At 41.8% G+C, this 20,567-nt stretch overlaps 1 protein-coding gene across 1 annotated transcript in view; it reads left to right on the top strand.

The window, feature by feature from the left end:
* ELP3 (elongator acetyltransferase complex subunit 3) overlaps positions 1–20,567 on the top strand; it is an 88,235-nt gene that overhangs the window by 41,120 nt on the left and 26,548 nt on the right. The window contains exons 10-14 of the mRNA XM_024568564.4: positions 1,054–1,247; positions 13,213–13,303; positions 16,362–16,427; positions 17,981–18,208; positions 19,052–19,133. Of these exons, the coding sequence (XP_024424332.1) occupies positions 1,054–1,247; positions 13,213–13,303; positions 16,362–16,427; positions 17,981–18,208; positions 19,052–19,133 (661 nt within the window). The remainder of the gene's footprint in view (positions 1–1,053; positions 1,248–13,212; positions 13,304–16,361; positions 16,428–17,980; positions 18,209–19,051; positions 19,134–20,567) is intronic.

The following is a 20,567-nucleotide window of genomic DNA, read 5'->3' as shown; positions in this document are numbered from 1 at the left end:
GATGAAGTACTCTACAGTTATCTTTCTTTGTAAAGCAAGTTAAACAATGGATGGCTCTGTGAGAATAATACAGCGCAAGAGAAAAAGCCTCTTTACAGTTCACAAGATGCAGTACTGCTGGCTGAAGAGATGCTAGTGCTGGCGTGGGAGTGAAAGGGAAGTGTATGAGTCCACCTTCATTCCTCATCATATGTCATGCAAAATCAAGATGAGGACAAATGAGCAGTACAGAGTCACGGAAAGAAGAATGCCTTGTGTCTTCCTGCTATATCCCAAATACAGAAATGCGGCACCCAGCTGGGATGATGTCGAACAGGAAACGACTGCGTCAAAGCAGATGGGTTAGACATATTGCTCAGTGTCCAGAGTAAATGGACCGTGTGTATCTCAGGTCGGGAATGGTGCCAGTTAGTCGGAGGACAAAATAGTCATCATCAGGGATCTGTATACTTTCTGCGTAGAGCCAGAGAGTAAACATTTTAGGTTTGCGGGCCAGATGATGATCTCTGTCACAGCTTTTTAAAAGTTTAAATAATGTATTTCATTATTGAAAGAGGATACAGTTGAGAGGTAAAGGTGGGCACTGGATAAATTGTCAGTATGATGATGTTAAAAAAGCAGTAGTACACAATTCAGTAGGAATTTTTTTTAAGTGAGGCACCTTATATTTGAAGGTCAGGAAGGCCTCTTTGAAGAACTGACATTTAAGCTGAGGCCTGAAGATGAGCTAGATGAAGAAAAATTGGTGGACTTTCCAGGCAGAGGAAACTGCCTTTGCAGAGGCAGAAAGGCAGGGTGGTGAGAGTGGCGTGAGGTGAGGGTGCACAGGCTGGACTGAGGGGGACTCTGGAGTGCAGCAGGCGCGTGCTTTGCTCCAGTGAGGCTACACAAACAGTGAATTCTGTCTGCATCCCCTCCCTTGATGGAAAGGAAAGGAAAGGCAGTCGAAGGACCTGCTGGGTATGTGAGAGAAGCTGGACCAGGTTTGAAACTTGCACATGTAATCTCTGCATACAACTAATGGAGAAGTAATTTTCTGTTCTCTATTCACAGGAGTTTTTCGAAAACCCTGCTTTTCGTCCTGATGGTTTAAAACTGTACCCTACCCTGGTGATTCGCGGAACTGGGCTGTATGAGCTGTGGAAATCAGGGAGATACAAGAGCTACTCTCCTAGTGACCTGATCGAGTTGGTGGCTCGGATTCTTGCCCTTGTGCCTCCGTGGACTCGAGTGTACCGAGTGCAGAGGTAGTGTGTTATCTGTTACGCCAGAAATAATCAGTGACTACCTGTTGACAATTTCTGATGAGAGTACTCTGATTTCATACAGAGGGGGTTGAAATTTTTTTTTAATTAAAAAAGGGACACCTGGAATGCCAACCATAAATAGAGAGGGATGGAGATGAAAGGACACTATGTCCAAGCCACTTTGCCAGTATCATATTTATTCATGGATTCCTCCTTCCCTTCGTTCATGACCCAGGAGGCGGAGCTATGAAGGTGATAGGTGTGGTGCCTGGTTCCAGGAGCTTATGACTGTTATATGCGAGAGCGAGATCTCTCGTTCCAGGAACTGACGGACTCAGACTCTTAAGAGATTTATAGATGGTTTATTGGCCAAACAAAGTTTTTACCTGCGCAGGGGCGAACTCTCCGATGAGAGCCGCGCCAAACGCTCACAGGCTAGCTTTTTTATAGGGTGAGAAGCAAGCAAGCAAGTTACAAAAGCAGGAGTTGCTGTTATCTCTGCATAGCTCTTGGCTCTGGAGGAACATTAACCAGATGTTAAAATTTTCTTTTGAAACCCTGTCTCCTGTCGATAAGAACCACCTGTCCCACTTAATTTGTACCCTCAGTTTAAAGATAAGGGTCCAGACCCGAGATGAGTCCGGCACCCAAAGTTTTATGGCCCTCTAACTAATTGGCTATAACTCAGAATGAGCCCTCTGCAAATCACGTATTGTTTACCTTTACTTTGGCCGACAATGTTGTTTCTCTCCCCTATCTATTCTGGTGACCTTCAAGAGGTTTTCTGCTTAGCAATGCCTATAATTGCCTAGCTCTCTTGCCTAGCTCTCAACAATGACCTAGAGCAGGATTTCGTTTCCGGGTGGAGTGTGGCCATGTGTCTGTTATCCCTGTTCTAGCCCCTGAAGATAAAGCAGAGAGTGCCAACAGTCATTCTTTGCAGATGCTAATGTAACTATGGGGAAAGAGTGGCATATTCCCCATGGCATGAAGGACAGCAACTGTTTTTTTCATAGAGAGAAATCAAGGTCTCACTTGCAATTATCGGCCTTTTTTTGTTTTTTAAACTGGGAATAGAACACTGGGGAAAAAATTTAGAAGCCATAAAATTAGCTATTTACCCACAATTCAAACAAAACCATTCCTGTATTTGCTGGCCATTAGGCACATTTCCACCACCCTGTGAAAAGCTGTCTGCATTCTGGTATTACCCATACAGCAGTCCCCGTTGGCCAGCAGGGCGGATGTCCCAGCCCACAGTGGATGCCCGACACTGTGGGCAAAACCGAACTTCCATACACTGTGTTTTTTCTATACATGCATACCTGTGTAGAGTTTAATTTATAATTTAGGCACAGTAAGTGATCAACAACAATAACTAATAGTAAATAGAACAATCTTAACACTATACTGTGGTAAAAGTTACATGACTGTGGCATTATTTAGTAAAATCAGGTTTACTTGAACACAAGCACCACAGTGCGACCATCAGGCTGATGACCGAGACGGCCAGCAAGTGACTGAGGAGTGAGCAGCGTGTACATTGAAGATGTGCCCGAAAAAGGGAGGGTTCACATCCTGGTGGAAGGGTATGGTGTGAGTGGCACAAAGTTTAAAACTTATAAGTTGTTTATTTCTGCAATTTTCCACTTAATGTTTCTGGATGGAGGTTGACCACAGGGAAGGTGTGGGGAGTGCCCTGCCCGTAGGGGCCCCCCCACCCTCCCGTCTGCCTCGGTTGAGAATAAGTCTACCAAGACATGATCTGCTTGGGGAGGAAAGGTGGCCGAACTCTCAATGGGGAAGGGCCAGGAACCTTTTCCTCAGTGGGCTTTTATTGGGTTCAATTTGCACAGGAATACAGGTAAAGCTCATCAATCATTGTCAGGCAGTAAGGATCAAACAATAGATAACACACAAAGAACTCTGAGGGCTTATTCTGAGTCAAGGTCAGTTAGCTAAAGGGCTATAAAACTTGAGGAAACAAACTCATTTCATGCTTGGACCCTTATCAGAAAATTGAGGGCATTCTTAGCAAAGTAGGTTTCACAGGATTTTATGCATTCTTTCTTAGTCCGATCACCTGGGGAAACGCCCTTTCCTGCCCAGGGCCGCACCACTCTCTGGCATTGTTTCAGGCTGAAGTCAGGCGGGGGAAGTAAGACAGCCAAGAGATTAGGAGACTTCTTGCAGACGGAATGAGGACTCAGGCTATGTCAAACCCAAGGGCCAAGGGCCCATCACCCCTTTTTTCTATAGTCCCCCAAGTCCTTCCCTGAGGGCCCCTTCATGACCATGCCTGTCTCATCCCTCCCTTGAGGAATCTTACCGGTCATTGGCTAACCGGTCATCTGCTGGGGGCTAAGCAGGGTGAAGTAAAAGGAGGCAGAGGCGGCACCCCCTACCAGGAAGATAAGTTTTGTCTCCTTAGTGGCTTATGGTCCCAAGGTCTCTCACTCAGCCTTAGCCCTGGAGGTTACAGCTTCTGAAACCAGGCAGAGTGGTTCCCAATAGTAACTGACACTGAGGAAACCAAAACCTCAGATAAGGGGGAAGCTACTATACAAGGTCAAAAGGTGACATGAACTCATGTACAGTCTATTGTTGCAACTAATACCCACTGAGCACAAAAATTGCATGAGTAATAATATAATGACCACTGAGAATAAGCAGAATTATCAAGCAAAGGACAATTACCAAGGCTATAAAATAATGGAATTGCTTACAGATCAAAGGACATTTAGACCATACTTCTGCCACAACGTATTGATTTCTTAAATTCTTTAAATTGTTGGTCCAATTTAAGGATCCAAATTGCCTCTATGATCTGTGTATTTTAAAATACACTTAAAAATACTAAGGAGACAGTTGAGTAGAAAATTCAGCTGTCAGAATTGTTTGCATTGTCCTTCCCCCTTTTCAACCTTTTCTGCACAGTCAAGTTCAGAAGACATTAGGAGGTGCTGAACAATGCAGGCGTGTCACTTGGAGAAGTAGGGAGCCACAGGGCCAGAGCAGGGTGACAAGCGTGTTCCTGTGGAGGAGACAGTGGGGTGGTACAGCGGCTGTGGACCGAATGTGGCAAAGTGGGCATTCCTGCAGAGGGCTGATCTGATACAGGACGCCCGAGCTGACAGGGTGAGGACGGCGTCTCGAGAGGGAGCAGAGGAGAGGGTGGCAGCAAAACATAGGGTGCTTACAGAAGGTTGATCTAGCAAGTATGACCTAATACGTAGATAATATTAAGGATAATGGGAGCTGGGGGTTTTTTATCTAAAAAGGGAATTACAGGTGTAAAAAAAGAGGAAATTAAAGTGGACTCCATGGTGTTTAGGAATGGCAGTGTTGGGGGTGGTGGGAGAGACCATCTGTATGTGTCCCCTTTTCACAGTCTGTTTAATGTTATATTTTCTTTTTTGCATTTTTGTGCTGTTTCTTGGTGATTTCACTGTTGAAATGGCCTCAGTGTGGTAACGGAAGTGTTGTGTAGTGTTCCTAAGTGCCGGCAGGCTGTGCTGTGCCTTAGAAGAAAATACATGGGTTAGATGAGCTGCACTCAGCCATGAGCTACAGCACCACTGGCTGCGAGTCCAGTGTTAGTGAGCACGTGTCTGTGGTATCCTTACGCAGAAACACGCGTTGTAAAGCAAGTTACGCATTGATCTGTTCATGAAAATGTGACCAGAGGGGCATAGGAACCTAACCCTGTTTCCTCTAGGAGCAGTGTTACGACATTCAGTCATTCGTGGCCACTTTGTAGAACATAACTACCACAAGAAGTGGGAGCTGACTGTACGTTGTTTCAAAGTGCCTCCCCCAGTGTACTCACTAACTACAATGTGGAAAAGAGGAACCTGACCTTGGAGAAGACTGGCGGCCAATCAGCGTGAATATTAGCAGTCTTAGTTAGCACGCATCATGGTTGTGCTGTCACTTCTGCGTTACCAACCAGAACTCCATAATCTGAATCTAGTCACAAGGAAGCACCAGACAAACCCAAACTGAGGAACTTCCTAAGAAAATAAATGGCCTATAATCTTCAAAATCAAGGAAAGGGTCCCATTTAGAAGGGGGATGAAGGACAAAAACTACAGCGCGGTGTCCCTGCTGCATCCTTTTGCTGTAAAGAACACTAGGGAGACCCTGGTGAGGCTAGGATGGAGTCTGGGGTTAGACAGTAGTCGAGTGTCAATGCCAATTCCCTAATTTTGGTGGTCGTACTGTGGTTATGTTAGAGAATATCCTTGTAGGAAATATTCAAAGTGTTCTAGGGGTTGGGACATCTTGTTTCAGTTTACTTTCAAATACTTAAGGAAAACAGTTATTTATACTGCATGTGGGACTTTTTGGTAACTTTGAGATTGTTTCAAAAAGTGCAAATGTATACAGTGGAAAACAAAGATGCAATAAGTATTATTAGGAAAGACAGAAAAAAGGTAATTTGCATTTAGTGGAGTGGGCAGCCAGAGTACAGTGAAGGCAGCACTTCCCAACAGCAGAGCGTGGCAGTATCACTGTTCTGTGGGTCTCAGCTGACCGTGATGCTCAGCTAGGAATGCCTGAGGCACTCACCTGGCCTGACCACTTGTGGTGGGCCCCCACAGACATTTACCCCAGGGGGGAGGGGTGGGGCCAGCCCTTGTGCTTTCTGTTGTGACTGCAAGATGCACTTCGCCAAAATCGTCAGGGGACTCTGTGAGGAGCAAGATTCATTACGGTCCTGGAGCTGCCTGGCAAGCCCACAGGGCACAGCAGGTTTGGGGGGATGGGAGAGAGCATAGACCTGGAGCTCTGCCTTTGTTAGGAGTCAAGGTGGGGCCTAGGTTTTTATGGGTTCACTCTTTATTGGCTAATTTAAAGCCTAAAATGGGAGTTAGGGTACAGGAAGGGAGAAATGGGGTCACTCAAATGGTCAGTTATCCAGGTTACGCAGGGCTTTCTGCAAGGTGAACTTCATGGGGTGGGGGACATCTCAGTCCTCGTGTGGTTTGCTGGTGGCTGTGACAGCTGCCAACATGTTTGTTCAGGATGGAAGCCTTCTGAAACGGATGGCTTGGCAGTCAAAAAGTAACATCAAACACTCACCCTACAATCAAAACTCTTACTGTCAGGCCCTTAAACCACAAGGTCACCAAAAGATAGTACTTCCCAGCACGGCAACAGACAGCACAGGACAGAAATTGCACAGCCCGAGACATCACAGTCAGGTAGCTCGTAGTTATTCAAGAGTAACGAGGCAGAGACCACACAGGCAGGCAGAGGAAGAAGTTGCCTTTGCCCTTCACTTTCAGCTTTACACTTTCAGCTGTAATCAGTGAGTCAGAAGCAACAGAGGCATTGCTATAACATTAAAAGCTTAATTTTGTAGACTTTGAAATATCACTGTGGGGCACTATCCTGAGAGGATTTTGAGTAAACAAGAGCAGCAAATACAATCTCTATAGAAAAATTGTAAAGAAGCTGTGACAGGAAGAATTAGGAATGTGTACACTAAATAACTGTAGAGCTGTATGATGAGAAAGGCGTGACTGTGGAAAACCAACTTGAGGCTGATTAAAGAGACCTCCCTGTCGTGACCCCGTTACCCTGCCTCTCCGGGGACTCAGCCAGCAGCAGAGCCCCGCAGCACTAATCCCGGGAGGCCCACTGGCCCTGCTGTTTCTCTTGCAGCACATCACGGAAGGGGTTCCATGGGACGGGTGAACGCAGGCCTAATATTTACAAGTGCCACTCTGTTACTTTGCACATCGCAGGTGAATTAGCGCTTAATGGAATACATGCTGTAAAACAAGAGGTAAAATGTCCTTAGAAGTGTGGAATTAGCAATGTCTCCAGTGAGCTTGAGGACAGGTGGTGGTGGAAGATAGCGATGACTCAGTTCCCGACACAGCGAATGCCTTTGGTGGAGAGAGTCATCTGGAGTCCAGCTGTGATGTCAGAATTCCGTGCTTTGGGACAGATAATTTACTTCACTTCGACTGTGATTCTTTTCTAGGTTTCTTAGTGTAAAGATTAAAATCTTTATGGTATTTTCCACTGTTTTTATATTTTTTGTTTTTAATACAGCTATTATTTTGGTATACAAGTTTCCATTAGAATTCTGGCTTTTTTAATGTTACTAACTTGCTGTGGACTAATGTTCAATTTAGCATTTGTTCCATAAACATGGGCAGAATTTCTTTCAGATACATTGTTACTTTGTTTTGCATTGACTATTACTGAACTATTACTATGAATACCTGCATAAGAATTTGTTCAAATTAATTAAAATTTGCTGCTTATGTTCTAACCACTTTTATTTCTATTTTCTTTGTATATTACTACATAAAAATGATTCCAATTTAGTTTATATTGACTTGCTTTTTGTTGTTAGTAATCACTGATATTCCAGAGCAGACCTTTGTAGTGCTGAGGCATGAGCCACTGTTCATAAGTCCCAGTACAGTTCTTTTTATCATTGTGACTTTATATTTTTTTCCAATAGTCTGTAGAATGTTACTAATTATCCAGAACTTATGTTTTATTAATTTCCAGCCATATAGTGCTATACTGATATGAACAAAGTAATATTTTCTTGATAAAGCTACTTTCAAATCACTTTCAAAATATGTATTAGTAATAGGCTTACATTATTTTTCCAAAAATTTCCTTGTAAAATTGGGATGCGTCTTTACACAGAAATACATTTTATACATCAGCAGTTTTGGGTTAAAGACTTAGAATAATCTCCATAGTTATAATTTTAATGTAGATAGTAGCCTAGCATTTTAATTTGTCTTATTTGGTAAACTGTTCTCTTATGTCAGACATTAGTTGCTTCCATGTTTTTTTATTTTTTTTTAAATTTTAACCCTCCTGGCCTCCGTTACAGCTGAAATGCGTGAACATAGAACTTTTTCCTGTCGGAGCTGTTTGTTAGAGCAGAGCGCTCCGCCAGGTCGTGACGCAAGATCGAGCATCTTTACTGTTGTTGTTATTATTTCTGGAACAAGGGGAGTATAAATGAATGTTTTAATTTTTGCTAAGTATATTGATATGATTTTCTAAAAGGATAATACCAGGTTAGGGTAAATAATAGTTACTGGTTTCACCACAACACTGCAGATGATTATGTTTTTTATTTCATTTATCTAGGGGTATTAATTTGCATTTCCATAGTTACAACAAGGATTAACATTTTTTTTCCATGTAACTGATTATTTGTGTTTCTTCTTACATCAGTTGTCTGTTGATATATAATTTTCTAGTCATGGAATTTGGATCAGAAAGGAGATGGCACTTTTTACTGAAATAGCTCAAAAAAAAACCACACAAAACTTCATAAATTTTTCCTTTTCCTTTTAGGGGCCTTTGAATTCTCCCCTCCTGCACAAATAAGACAAGGGAACCAAAAAGCCACATCCATGTTCACGTAGTTCGCTTACCACTTAATAGCAATTTGGTAGCTGTGTTCTGGTAAAACAGTTTCGTGTGTACAAGTCTGTGCAAGAGAAACATGGGTGTTTAGACAGTATTGAGGGGATTAGGAACCTTCTGATTTAAGAAAAAAGGATCACAGGGTTTGACTCTGCATTGTTTCTTCATTCTTCAGTTTTAAACTTCTAAAGAAATTCTGAGAATGTAGAAACCATTGGGGAAAGAGAAAGCCACCTTCTAGAGTGTTTCACCGAGGCAATTTTAATAATTACAGTCGGTTTATTTCTGTTTTAAGTCATAGTAAAGGGAAATCATGTGTGTCTCTGTGCTCTGTGTCTTCAGAACGTCTGGCTGTTTCATTTCTCCCTGCGACAGCTTCTGCCAGTTGTAGGCTACATGTAAGGAGTGTTCATAAATTCAGAAACTGTTTTTAGACAGGTATCAAGGGGGAGGAACTGAGGAAGGAAAGTAGAAGGGAAGACATCTCAAGTGAAAATACAATATTTTACCCCTTTTTTCCTAAATACTGTATTTTACTAATCGATTACTGGTATTTTTAATTGTTCATTTCCCCTGCACCCTCTCTTTATTTTTTTTCCCTAACTAACTTACACTTTTAATTTTATGACAGTTGAGTCAGTAACATCTCACCGGGTGTTTTTATGAAGCAGCACCCTAAAAGATGGTTCGGCATTGCAGGCCTGAAGGGTGCAGTCCCGGGGATTTTGCCCAGACAGGCGGCAGAGCCCCTGAAACTGCTGCCGCCCTCAGGCTGTTTGGCAGCGGAGTCAGATACGAGATTGCAGTCACTGCCGAGCGTCAGAAAAGGAATGCCAGCATCCTCCAAAACCTGCGTCTGACCTGTGAGAAGCTGCAGGCCAAAAAAGCGCTAGGAAATCACTGGGAAAGGTTTTTTTGATGAGCAAGTTGCAAATATTAGCACCACTAAGATTGAAATACTTCCTGTTGAGCCCTGGCCAGGTAGCTCGGTTGTTGAGAGCATTGTCTGGATGCACCAAGTTTGTGGGTTTGATCTCCGGTCAGGGCACACACCAGAATCAGCCAAGAATGCATAAATACATGGGATAACAAATCAACATATCTCTTTCTCTCAAGTCAGTAAATAAGACTTAAAAGAAGAAATATTATGTGTTGAAATAGAAAAGTGAATATTATCAAATGTAATTTTTCTTCAAGCCAAGAAAGTGCAACTAGATTGAAGCAAATTGAGAAACCTAAAAATAATTGTAATTCCTACCTAGACGGATGGAGCAAGTCCCTATGGTCAGTAATCTCATGTGGGTTTTGAAGTCCTAGAAGACCGCAACATTGTCTTTTCATCTTTGTATGTTCCAGATTGCTTAGTACACACCACTTCGCCCATAGACGGTGTTCTGCACACACAGAAGTGTCCTCCTCCATTTTCAGTGACGAAGACTTTATCCCTGAACGTGGAGATTGCCGCATTTCTATTGTTTAATGAGGACAAACTCCCACCGGGCCTGTCATGTTGCATTTTTGTAGTTCGTAAATTTAAAGACATTTATGAACTCAGCAGCATTTTAAAGCCCTGTTTTATCAGATACTCGATGACTTGTGCTTTGTGACAATTAGAGCCCCTTCAGGGACACACGACCCACACAGTTTCATAGGGACTTACACTTGGCTTGATGCTCTGCTCTGTCTTTACATTATTAATAATTTTTTAAGATGAGGCCCTCTGTTCTCATTTTGCACTTGCCCCCCCAAATTACTAGTGGGCCCTGCTGCTGGTAATTCTGTAGTTCTGTCTGCTTAATGCTTAACAACCCTGTATGATAAAACCTGTTCCTTAGAGTGTTTACTTTCATTGCAAATTTTAGTGTCTTTTAAAAGTATTGGCCCATAGTTAGCAATATCTGTAGAGCCCATAGTCCTTCACCTCCCCGAGCCCTCACCCGTGGAGCAGCACCACAGAGGCAACTACGGCGGCCTCCCTGGCATCTGAAGAAATGGAGAGTAAGGGAAGGGAGTACAGAGGTGGCAGCCAGAATGCTTGGGAGAGTGGTTACCGTGAACAAATAATTTATCTGATTTAGCAAATAAGTAAATACGCTAAAGATAAGAGAGCCAGATTTCTCACTGTCTGAAGGGATTTATAAACACAGAATGATGGAAAGCTGAAAAGAATACTTAGGCACTGGATTAGAATTGTAATTATCAGCATGAACTTATGGGCTTTTTAATTTATATATGGAAATAGTTATAGGTATCTGTTTACCTGTGTCTGTCATGTATTAGTACTAGAATGGTCGCCACCGATTTTTATCATGGCATCCACGTGCACAGTTTGTGTACATCTATGTAAATGCATGTACATACGTTTCTTAGTGGTGTGCACTGAGAGTGTCTGGAGACAGTGACACCTCAGCCGTTGTGAGCACAGCGAGTGCCCAAATCTTGATGTCTGAGTACCACTCTTCTCGGAAAGGAACCAGGGCTGCCTGGAAAAATGACCAATTCCAGGGCTTGTGCAGCTAAACATACAAGATAACTTGGAACATCTTATTTCCAGAAAGTAAGGAACTATTCAAAGAATGATGGGAACGTGTTGCAAGAATCCAGAAGCCAGCCAAATCTAATTTAAGCAACAAAGTAAATAATGTATTAATATCAGATTACAACTCACTGAATAAAACAGGAATCCATGAGTTCATAACTAAATGAATAAACGGGGAAGAGGGAAAGCTCTTCCTTACAGTGCAAGCTCAGCTAATGAACACAGATGTGATGGTAGAAACGGGCCCCACGGGACGACCACTGTAGGGAGGCTGACGCAGACGGGAGTCGCTGGTGAGTGCCACGCTGGCACTTGCAGGGCTGGTGAGGGAGGAGCAGGACATGGTGGGACACTGCATGTGTGTTTCCACTCCCATACTGTGAACGGTGTCCTCTCTGCGGCCTATGTGATAACGTATTTTTTACATTTTTGTGCTGTTGGAGCCCGCAGGCGCAGGGCTGGGGTGCTGTCTCTCTTGTTCCTAAGCACGAGAAGGCTGCAATGTGCCGTATGAAGAAAATACAGGGGTAGAGAAGTTTCACTGGGGCACCAACATAGTGCCATTGGCCCCGAGTGCAATATTAATGAATCAGTGTTAAATAATAGATCCTGTGCCTTTAAACAGAAACACAAATAGAACAAGGTCACGTATTGATCAGGTAAAGAAAACGCGACTCGAGGCTTGCAGGAACCCAACCCTGCGTTTCCCCTAGGATCAGTGCTTCAGTATTTGCTACTTCAGGGTTTGTGGCACCTTTATGCAATGTAACCGCCGTGAGTAACAAGAATTGAGTGTGTCTGTCATGTATGGTACTAACGGTGATTGCCATTGATTTTATTTATTTTGTATCATGTATAAAATGTTTTTACATTTTAAGTTGTGAAAGTACATGCATATATATGTGTGAGTTATTTATAACGTAGTTTACAGTAGAAAAAGGCATTTGGAAGACTTTAACTTTGGCTCTACTATTCTTGCTCTGAATTCCCTGGTGAGTTAGTTATCTTAACGAATTTTGACTTAAGATTGCTTTATCATGTCTTTATGGAAATTACTGACTTCCAGAGGCCAATAGACTTACTGTGTCTAGTTTTTAATGCTAATTGATTGGCTTTTGATACTTTTGAGTGAGAAATATCTTATTAGAATTAATGAAGTAGCTAATTGTGTTTACTTAGCATTTGAATGGGTAAGGAAAAAAGAAGGAAAAGACTCAAGTTGATTCAAAAGCAAAAATGAGAAAAAAGATAATTGTGTATTCTTCATCTTTCTTCTAATCAACCAGATATTAGACAAAACAAATTGGGGGCTTGTCTTTGAATAGAAAGCAGGATGCGCTGAGCATATTCTTCAGATTTTTGGAAACTGCTTTATCTGTAAATACTGATTTTTGTCTAGAAGAGGGTGTTAAATGGAACTCATAACGTCAGCTTTTGATTGAAGGCTCCTTAATGCCTGGCCCTTGACACTATATTAATGCTGGGAAATAAATTCTGTCTCCTTGCATCTGTAGGCAAGCTGTTACTCTTCTAATGCAGACTCGCTTCTAATTTAGGTTTTGGGGAAATAGGAAAAAAAATTTATTCTTTGAGACCAGTTGTTGGGTAAGCCAGTTGTCATTCAGCAACTGTAAACAAAATGGATTTTGCTTAAAAAAAGAAAAAAGTTACATTGTTTTGTTTTGTTTTGTTTAGTACAAATGTCTCTTCAGTCAGAAATCCCTACTAATGGCTATTGTATGCTTATTTTCACTTTGTAATCTCATAAGGTGGTTTTCATCAGGTGTTCCTCACAAAAGCCCTAAGTGGTAGGTGACAATCATAATTTCGTAGAGGGACACTGAGGGACAGAGAGGCTCGGAACCTGCTTTTCTGATCTGCGTGGCAGGGTTTTTTCTTTTTGGGTTTGTGTTTTTGTTTGCTTTTTCTTTCCTTTTTAAAATATTCCTACCCTGCTGCTGTAGAGAATGATTTATATTTTGTAACCGCTGATCGTTTCTTCGCCTGCAGAGACATCCCCATGCCCTTAGTCAGCTCAGGAGTCGAGCACGGTAACTTGAGAGAGCTGGCGTTTGCAAGAATGAAAGACCTTGGAACACAGGTGAGAGTCTGGCTGGGACTGTTGAGATTGAAGGGGTCCGAAACATAAGACACGGCGATATTCTCACGCTCACAAACGGATGAGCTTGGTCCAAAAGCTTTCTCACTTGTTGAAGGCATCCTTCCTGTATGACGTTTTGAAGTTGAAGCTAGTGGTTGCGAAGGCTGCATCTCATCCCTTACACCCTTCTGTTCTCTTCTGAAAGAGTTGTTGATTTAATGGTTTTTTCTGCCTACTCAGATTGCCAACTGTGTTGAACTCCCTTTTTTAAAAACATTTTTCTTTTGAAGTATTGAGTGTTCAGTTCTTGACTAATGGTCATAGAAGAATAGGAGAATACAGCATGCAAAGAAACAAAGATTACATGCGTGAAGTAATTACCAAACAGTGCAATTGCCACACACACCAGTCTCCCTCACCCCGCTTCACCCTCACGTCTGTTCGCTCAGTTATTTCACACATATTTACTAAATATTTCCTTTCTGCTGCCCCTGGAAGTACAGAGAGCCCAGGGATCTGCACTTTAAATCTTTGTAGATGATCCTTTTTTTAAAAAATCCTCACCCGAGGATTTGTTTATTGCTTTTAAAGAGAGGAATGGGGGGAGGTGGGGAGAGAGAGAGGAAAACATCAGTCCGTTGCCTCCCATCTGGGCCTCAGTTGGGGATCAAACCCACAACCTAGGTATGTGCCCTGACCAGGAATTGAACCTGCAACCTAACCAACTGAGCCACCTGGCCAGGGCTCTGTAGATGATTCTTAAATCTCCACAAGGTTTCAGACTCAGTGCCCTAGAAACTGCTTACAGCCACAAAAGAGAAAAGGCCAGTAGTGGTGTTGGCCTGAGCATTGATTTCTGTGCTCTGCCTTCCAAGATTCTGATTCATGAGGTCTAGAATGGAGCTGTGGGGCGTTCACATGCATAATATGAGCGGGGACCCAGAAAAAAACAGAATTATCTTCTAGACGGCGGGCCCCTTGTAGATCAGGCTTCCCCTGCTAGGTGAGTGTTCTAGCAACCCATCTGTACCAGTGTACTAGCAGGTGGTGCTGTGAGAGGCTGCATTTGGCCTCGGTGCATGTTTGGCGGTTTTTTTGAAGACTTTCAACACAATTGCCCATTTCATGATGGGTGATTTACGAGCGCACCTGCCCACACTGTGCTGAGTATTGAGCAGTTTTTGGCCACAAATGGTAGGACCCCCATGACACACCCTCCCTATTCACCCAGTCTATCCCTGAGTGACCATTTTTGTTTACCCGGATGAAAAAAGTCCTCAAAGAGAAACATTTTGCCGATGTGGAAGAGGTGAAACAAAAAATGGCAGAAGCACTAAAAGGCATCAAAATCAAAAACTGTTCTGAGCAGTAGAAAAAATGTCTTGATAGGTGTATTGCATCAAATGGAGAGTACTTTGAAGGTGACAGGTTCAAACATGTAAAAGTAAATACACAATTATTTATAAATAAATTATGGGGACTTTTTTTGGACTGCACTTGGAAATTATTTTGAGAATTGTATATCATGGACTTGGCAAAGAAATTTTATTCTCTTACCCAAATTATTATGGAGAAAATTTTTCATAAAATTGTTTGTATACAGAAGTTTGTGAACATTATTGGCTTATTTTCTACCATGTCCCCTCCCCGCAAAAATTAAACAATTTTAACTTCTAGAGAAACAGCTCATGGTGTTTACGGTAATTAACCGCAACAGGCGAGATTGTGTGCCTGCTCTGCCCTCTCCTCTGAGAATGCCGCCGCCAAGTGACTGACCCGACCCGGTTATCCTGATCCCACATCGTCGCGCCGTTGTCTTGAACCCTGCACCCTCATAAACCTTGAGAGCCTCTCAGTAAACTGTGATGGAGAGCATGCAAATGTAGTATGTTCACGTGCATGTTACTGTATAGAACTGCTACAGTTTTTAATAAAAGACAAGGTATTAATGTAATAGATGTGCAGTTAGAGACTGGTGATCCTTGTTTGCTATAAATTTTTGTTGAGTTCATGAAATCCGCATCAGCAAAGCATTACTACCTTGGACTGGTTCCTGGGGCGTGGAAATAGCTTTGTTTTTATGGAACTGAATAATGAGCCCTTAATATTTCTTGTGGAATTATATACACATATAGCAGCCCTCCTTAAATACACCGTTGGTAGTTTCGCTTGCATGTCATGACATCATCGAATTTCCTAGGATGGTCTTTTTCCACCGGTAGAATATGTTAGAATCCTGAAAATAATTTTTATAATTTATTCTATAGGGAAAATTGACCATAGGACACATGGTTGAGTACTGGAAGGACTTTGTAAGTGTAAATGTCAGGCTGTGTAGCATGTGGAATAGAAGTGTGAGTGGCGTCACACATGCGTGGCTGTGCAGACCAGCCATTGCATCCACATCCTCTGCAAGCAGGCGGCTCTGTGCCTCCCAGGGACACTCAATTAGCTGTTAGTGACAGTGGCCCAGGTCATATGATAAATGGCTCCAGGTCTCTTTTTCCCCTTCTTCTTCCTTTCTTCCCTCCCTCCCTCCCATCCTTTTTTTCCACAGTGCCCGTCTTTGCAACACAAAAAGCAAAATGAAACAAAAAGCCAGCAGTCTTTAGCATCCCTCTCTTTGACATTTCTACAGTGATACAAATATGATGATGCAGTTAAAAACAAAAAAAGACAGGTAAAAATACTAACTGTCATAAAGTGGTGAGAGTTTTTAAAAATCAGGAATACAGTTATATTCCCTGGTTAAAACTATTATCATATTTTAGGATGTATGTTCTTTACTTCCAATATTATATATAGATCTTTGAATTCTAAGTTTAAAAGCAATACTGTACTAACTTCGTACATTTTTCATTCCATGTTTCCAATCCTCAGATTTATTAAAGGTGGCTTCATTTTAAATGCAGTTCTTTTTCTCAATGTAAATTATGTCCAAACTTAATTTTGAGCCCACGGTTTGGTGGAGAGGTTTCAGTAAAAATGAAATTAGTTACCGGTTTTGTAATTAATTGCTGCACTCTTTTTTTTTTTTTTTTTTTTTTTTTTTTGCCAGTGTCGAGATGTAAGAACCAGAGAGGTTGGAATTCAAGAAATTCATCACAAAGTACGGCCATACCAGGTTAGTTTCTTCATTTCATAGATTAGGTCCTGTTCGTCAATCTTTGTCAAGCCTGGACTCACACCTTCTTACCAATGGGACTGAACCCTAGAAGTTAATGAGTAAAACTAAGAGCACAGAGTAATTGTGAATCAGATACAGATGTCAAGCCAGGAAAGCCAAGTATGAGGGGGGCTGAATTTCTAGAAGAGCCAGTTTAGGAAAACCCAAGGCTGAACTTCATTCCAGATCAGCACTGTCCAGTAGAACTTCCTGCAGTGTTGTAAATGTTCTGTAATCTGTGCCTTCCACCGTGCTGTCAGCCACCAGTCACATGTGACTTTTGAGCAGTTGAAAGGTTGCAAGTACAACTGAGGAACTGAGTTTTTAATATTATTTAATTTTAACTTGAATGTAAATAACCACATCGTGACTAGTGGCCTCATTCAGGTGAAGCTGGATGCGATCTGCTTATCTGATTGTGTGTAACTGCTAAATTATCAATAATTTAATTGATAATTTAATTATCAGTAATTTAGCAACTGCTAAGTTATTAAGGTATTTATTGTCTGTGATGAATCACCCTCTTTCCTGTGTGTCTGCAGTGTCCAGCTGTGTGTACAGTTTTCGGGGGGATTTAGCTCTTGTGGACCCTGTTTGGAAAGGCTAGGATGTTGAGATCTACATTGATATTTCTGGTCTCAAAATGAGTTATTTCATTGTCATTTCCCACAGTTAATCATTTTGCCAAATTCTTGTGCAGTCCTGTTACTTAGCAAACAAAAAATTAAGAAGGAAGATACTATTAGTCTGAATTGCTCACCTCACTACGGATACAGTCTGGCCATTTTCAGAATGTATCTGAGTGTGACCATTCTCACATCTGTAGGCTCGGCTTTTCTCTGTATGCATATGGTTACATACTGCTTATATTTATGCAAAATGTAAGGGCCACTTGAACAATGAGTTGAAGAATCAAAAACCTATGTAGATTGCTACTACAAAAGCCTTTCCCAAAAGCCACCCTCCAGTAATTGGGTTTTCTTTAATGTTTTAATCTCGTAACTAGACATATTTCAAAGGCATTGTGGGATGCCATCAAGGAACAAGTAAGTGATTTTTGTTCTCCCCCCCACCCCGAAACGTGGGTTTTCAGTGGGAGAGGTAAGGACTAGAAAATGAAACCATTGAATACCTGGCAGTTCAGGAGCCCAGAGGTTCTCTCCCGATGAGTGCCTTACATATGCGCAATTTTACCTTAGAGACTCTCCATGGAGACTTAACTGCATGGAAGCTCTACTAGCCAGATCTTTGTAAGATTCTCAAGGCTAGTGAAGTTCAAATACGTAGGAAACTGTAAAATTGCTTTTCTTTCATAACAGTTCATTAACAAGGCATGAATTCCTATTAACATTTGAGAGTAGACAAAAAGAAACATAAGTCATGATTATTCATTCTTTATTCCTAATTGTGAATATTAGCCTAAATAAATACATGTAAGTTATATGTATTTTTAATTTAATTTTTAAAAAAATGTTTTGATATTTTTATTTTCATTTTTTCTTATTACATAGGTTGAATTGGTAAGGAGAGATTATGTTGCAAATGGTGGCTGGGAAACATTCTTATCATACGAAGACCCAGATCAAGACATTTTGATTGGCCTTCTACGATTACGAAAGTGTTCAGAGGAAACCTTCCGGTTCGAATTGGTTGGCGGTGTGTCCATAGTCCGAGAGCTGCATGTGTATGGAAGTGTAGTCCCTGTGAGCAGTCGGGATCCCACCAAATTTCAGCATCAGGTATCCTGTATTTCATTTCTCTTTGACTCTGATTAGGAAATCGCCCAGAGGAGGGAAAGACAAATGGAATGGGGGTGAGAGAGAGCAGAGGAAGAGATAGAAAAAGAAGAAAGGGCAAAGGGAAGTACAGAAACAGAGGAACCAGTGTTTCAGTGGTTCAGAGATGTCGTCTCTGCAAATTACGCACTTTTGGGTGTGATGGGGGAGGAGGAAGAGGCAAATTGAGACTCAGTTGAGTGAAACATAATGTTAGATTGACCCACATGACATTGCTGTTTTTGAAAATTAGAAATAGTCTAATACCAGCAATTTCGACTGATTTATTACTATTATAGACTCGAAGGAGACGATTATGTGAAAGCACTTATGAAGTATTAAACCACTTCATAAATGCAGGCTGTATGGTATATAGTGGAACACTATTCCACTTTTCTCCAACAACCTAAAGAAAGAAGTTACTCACGTTTTTTAAATTTTAGAAAAAACTAGTGGGGGATATAGCACAGACTCCAAAATTGATGCATTAAGAATGCTGCCTGGAGAGGGCCTAGAACTTGTTTAAGAGGCAGAAGTTAAGAGGCAGTTACCCCCTCGTCTTGGGTAGATGACATCATTCACAGAATACATTTGTCTTTGTGGCAGAGTTTTCCTTTTGTTACTAGGCTGCCATAGTGTCCTTCTGGTAGAACTGAATGGTTTCTCTTTCCCTACTCCCACAACTGGTTTTTTTGTCACTCTTAACAGATTTTAGCAAATGCTAAATATTGGCCTTCATGTTTTACGACCCCCCTTAGTGACTTCTTTTCTCCTTAATTCTGTAACCCTCTTTATCGCTCCTTACAGGGATTTGGCATGCTGCTGATGGAGGAAGCAGAAAGAATAGCTAGAGAGGAACATGGGTCTGGGAAAATAGCCGTTATATCAGGTAAGTGGGAGAGGGCAAAGGTCACGATTCCTCAGGCCTCTCTTGCGCCTGTTTATGTTCAAAATCGGACAGAACTGCACAGTGGGAGACCTGTGCTTAAACACATGGAAGACCCCTCTAAGCAGGTTGGTGGGCTCGAGCTTTCAGGAGCACTCCATCTCTGAGTGGCCCGACCAGTGGTCTGGGTCCTGTCCTCCTCGCCACCAGTCACACTGGTTGCTGTGCTCACCTCCTCTCCTGTGCTTTGTGCCCAGTTACTGTGGGAAAATACGAGTTTGATGGTATGGGGCAAAGAAAAATGTAAACGAATGTGGAGATTATCAATATTGTTCAGAAAATTAAAATAGAATCTCAGTTGCCAGTACACGATGTTTAAAGGCAGAGCTTCTCGATCCATAAATATTGTTTACAGTAACTGTGCTCTTGGGGAACAGCTTTTCCCTGTTTGGAAGCTTCCCCACACCTTATCTAGGGCATCAGATAATTGGGGAAACGGGCGTAAAGGACATTCTAGGTAAGTGGAACCAAGAAATAACGTATGCACCCTTCCACCCCTGCTCCTTACTAGTGTGTCCCTACTGAAATTGCTGTCCCAATAAGAAGCTAATGTGGTGAAAGCCATGATCAAAATTTAGGCTATTTTTCCTGCACTGTTTGCTTTCTCTCATTAGACTATTCCATTCTTGAAGACAGATTGTTTTCGTCAAAGAAAATAATCTTTTCTCTGAAAATGAAAGTTGAAATGAGATTTTTTTTAAAAAATCAGTAAGTTGTTACCCATCAATAAGTCAGTATCCTTGCCTAGCTTTTAATGATTATAATTATGAAAATGTAATGACTCAAGCTCACTTAATCATTTAGTCTGGCCATGGTTTTCAGCATTATGCAGACAGATTAATAGAGCATTTCTTAACATGGCTAGTTTTATAATTTTTTTCTGTTATCTTTAATCCTGCTAAAGAAGGGGTTCACCTGATTGTTATTGATACATGTGATGATAAATGTTTACCTCTCGATTGTTTAATCTGTGGTTGACCAGAAGACAGCCTTTCCTGGTGGTACCAGGAAAAGCCAGAACTCATTCTCCACGTGCATCTGAGAAGGGTTTTGATCACATGAAATTTCAGTAGCCTTTTGCCAAAGCACTGCAGTGTCTCAGTACAGAGCTCAAGCTTCGTGCGCTTGGAATTACGTGGAGGTTTTGTTGAAATGCAGAGTTGGACTCATTAGGTCTGGGCTAATGGGGCCTGAGAGCCAACATTTCTAACCAGCTCCCAATGTTACCTATGCCAGTTATGTTAAGATCTGACTTTGAGTAGCAGGGGTCTGGTATTCTCTTACAAATGTAATATTCTCTTCCAAACCATTACGGTAAGGATACTCTGTGACCCTGGCCTGGCCTGCACTCTCAAGTCTGATGCGCATTCACATGCT

Source organism: Desmodus rotundus, chromosome 9 (genome assembly GCF_022682495.2).
Source record: "Desmodus rotundus isolate HL8 chromosome 9, HLdesRot8A.1, whole genome shotgun sequence".
Lineage (NCBI taxonomy): Eukaryota > Metazoa > Chordata > Mammalia > Chiroptera > Phyllostomidae > Desmodus > Desmodus rotundus.
The sequence above is the reverse complement of the archived record's forward strand: the minus strand, read 5'-3'. Positions and strand labels throughout refer to the sequence as shown.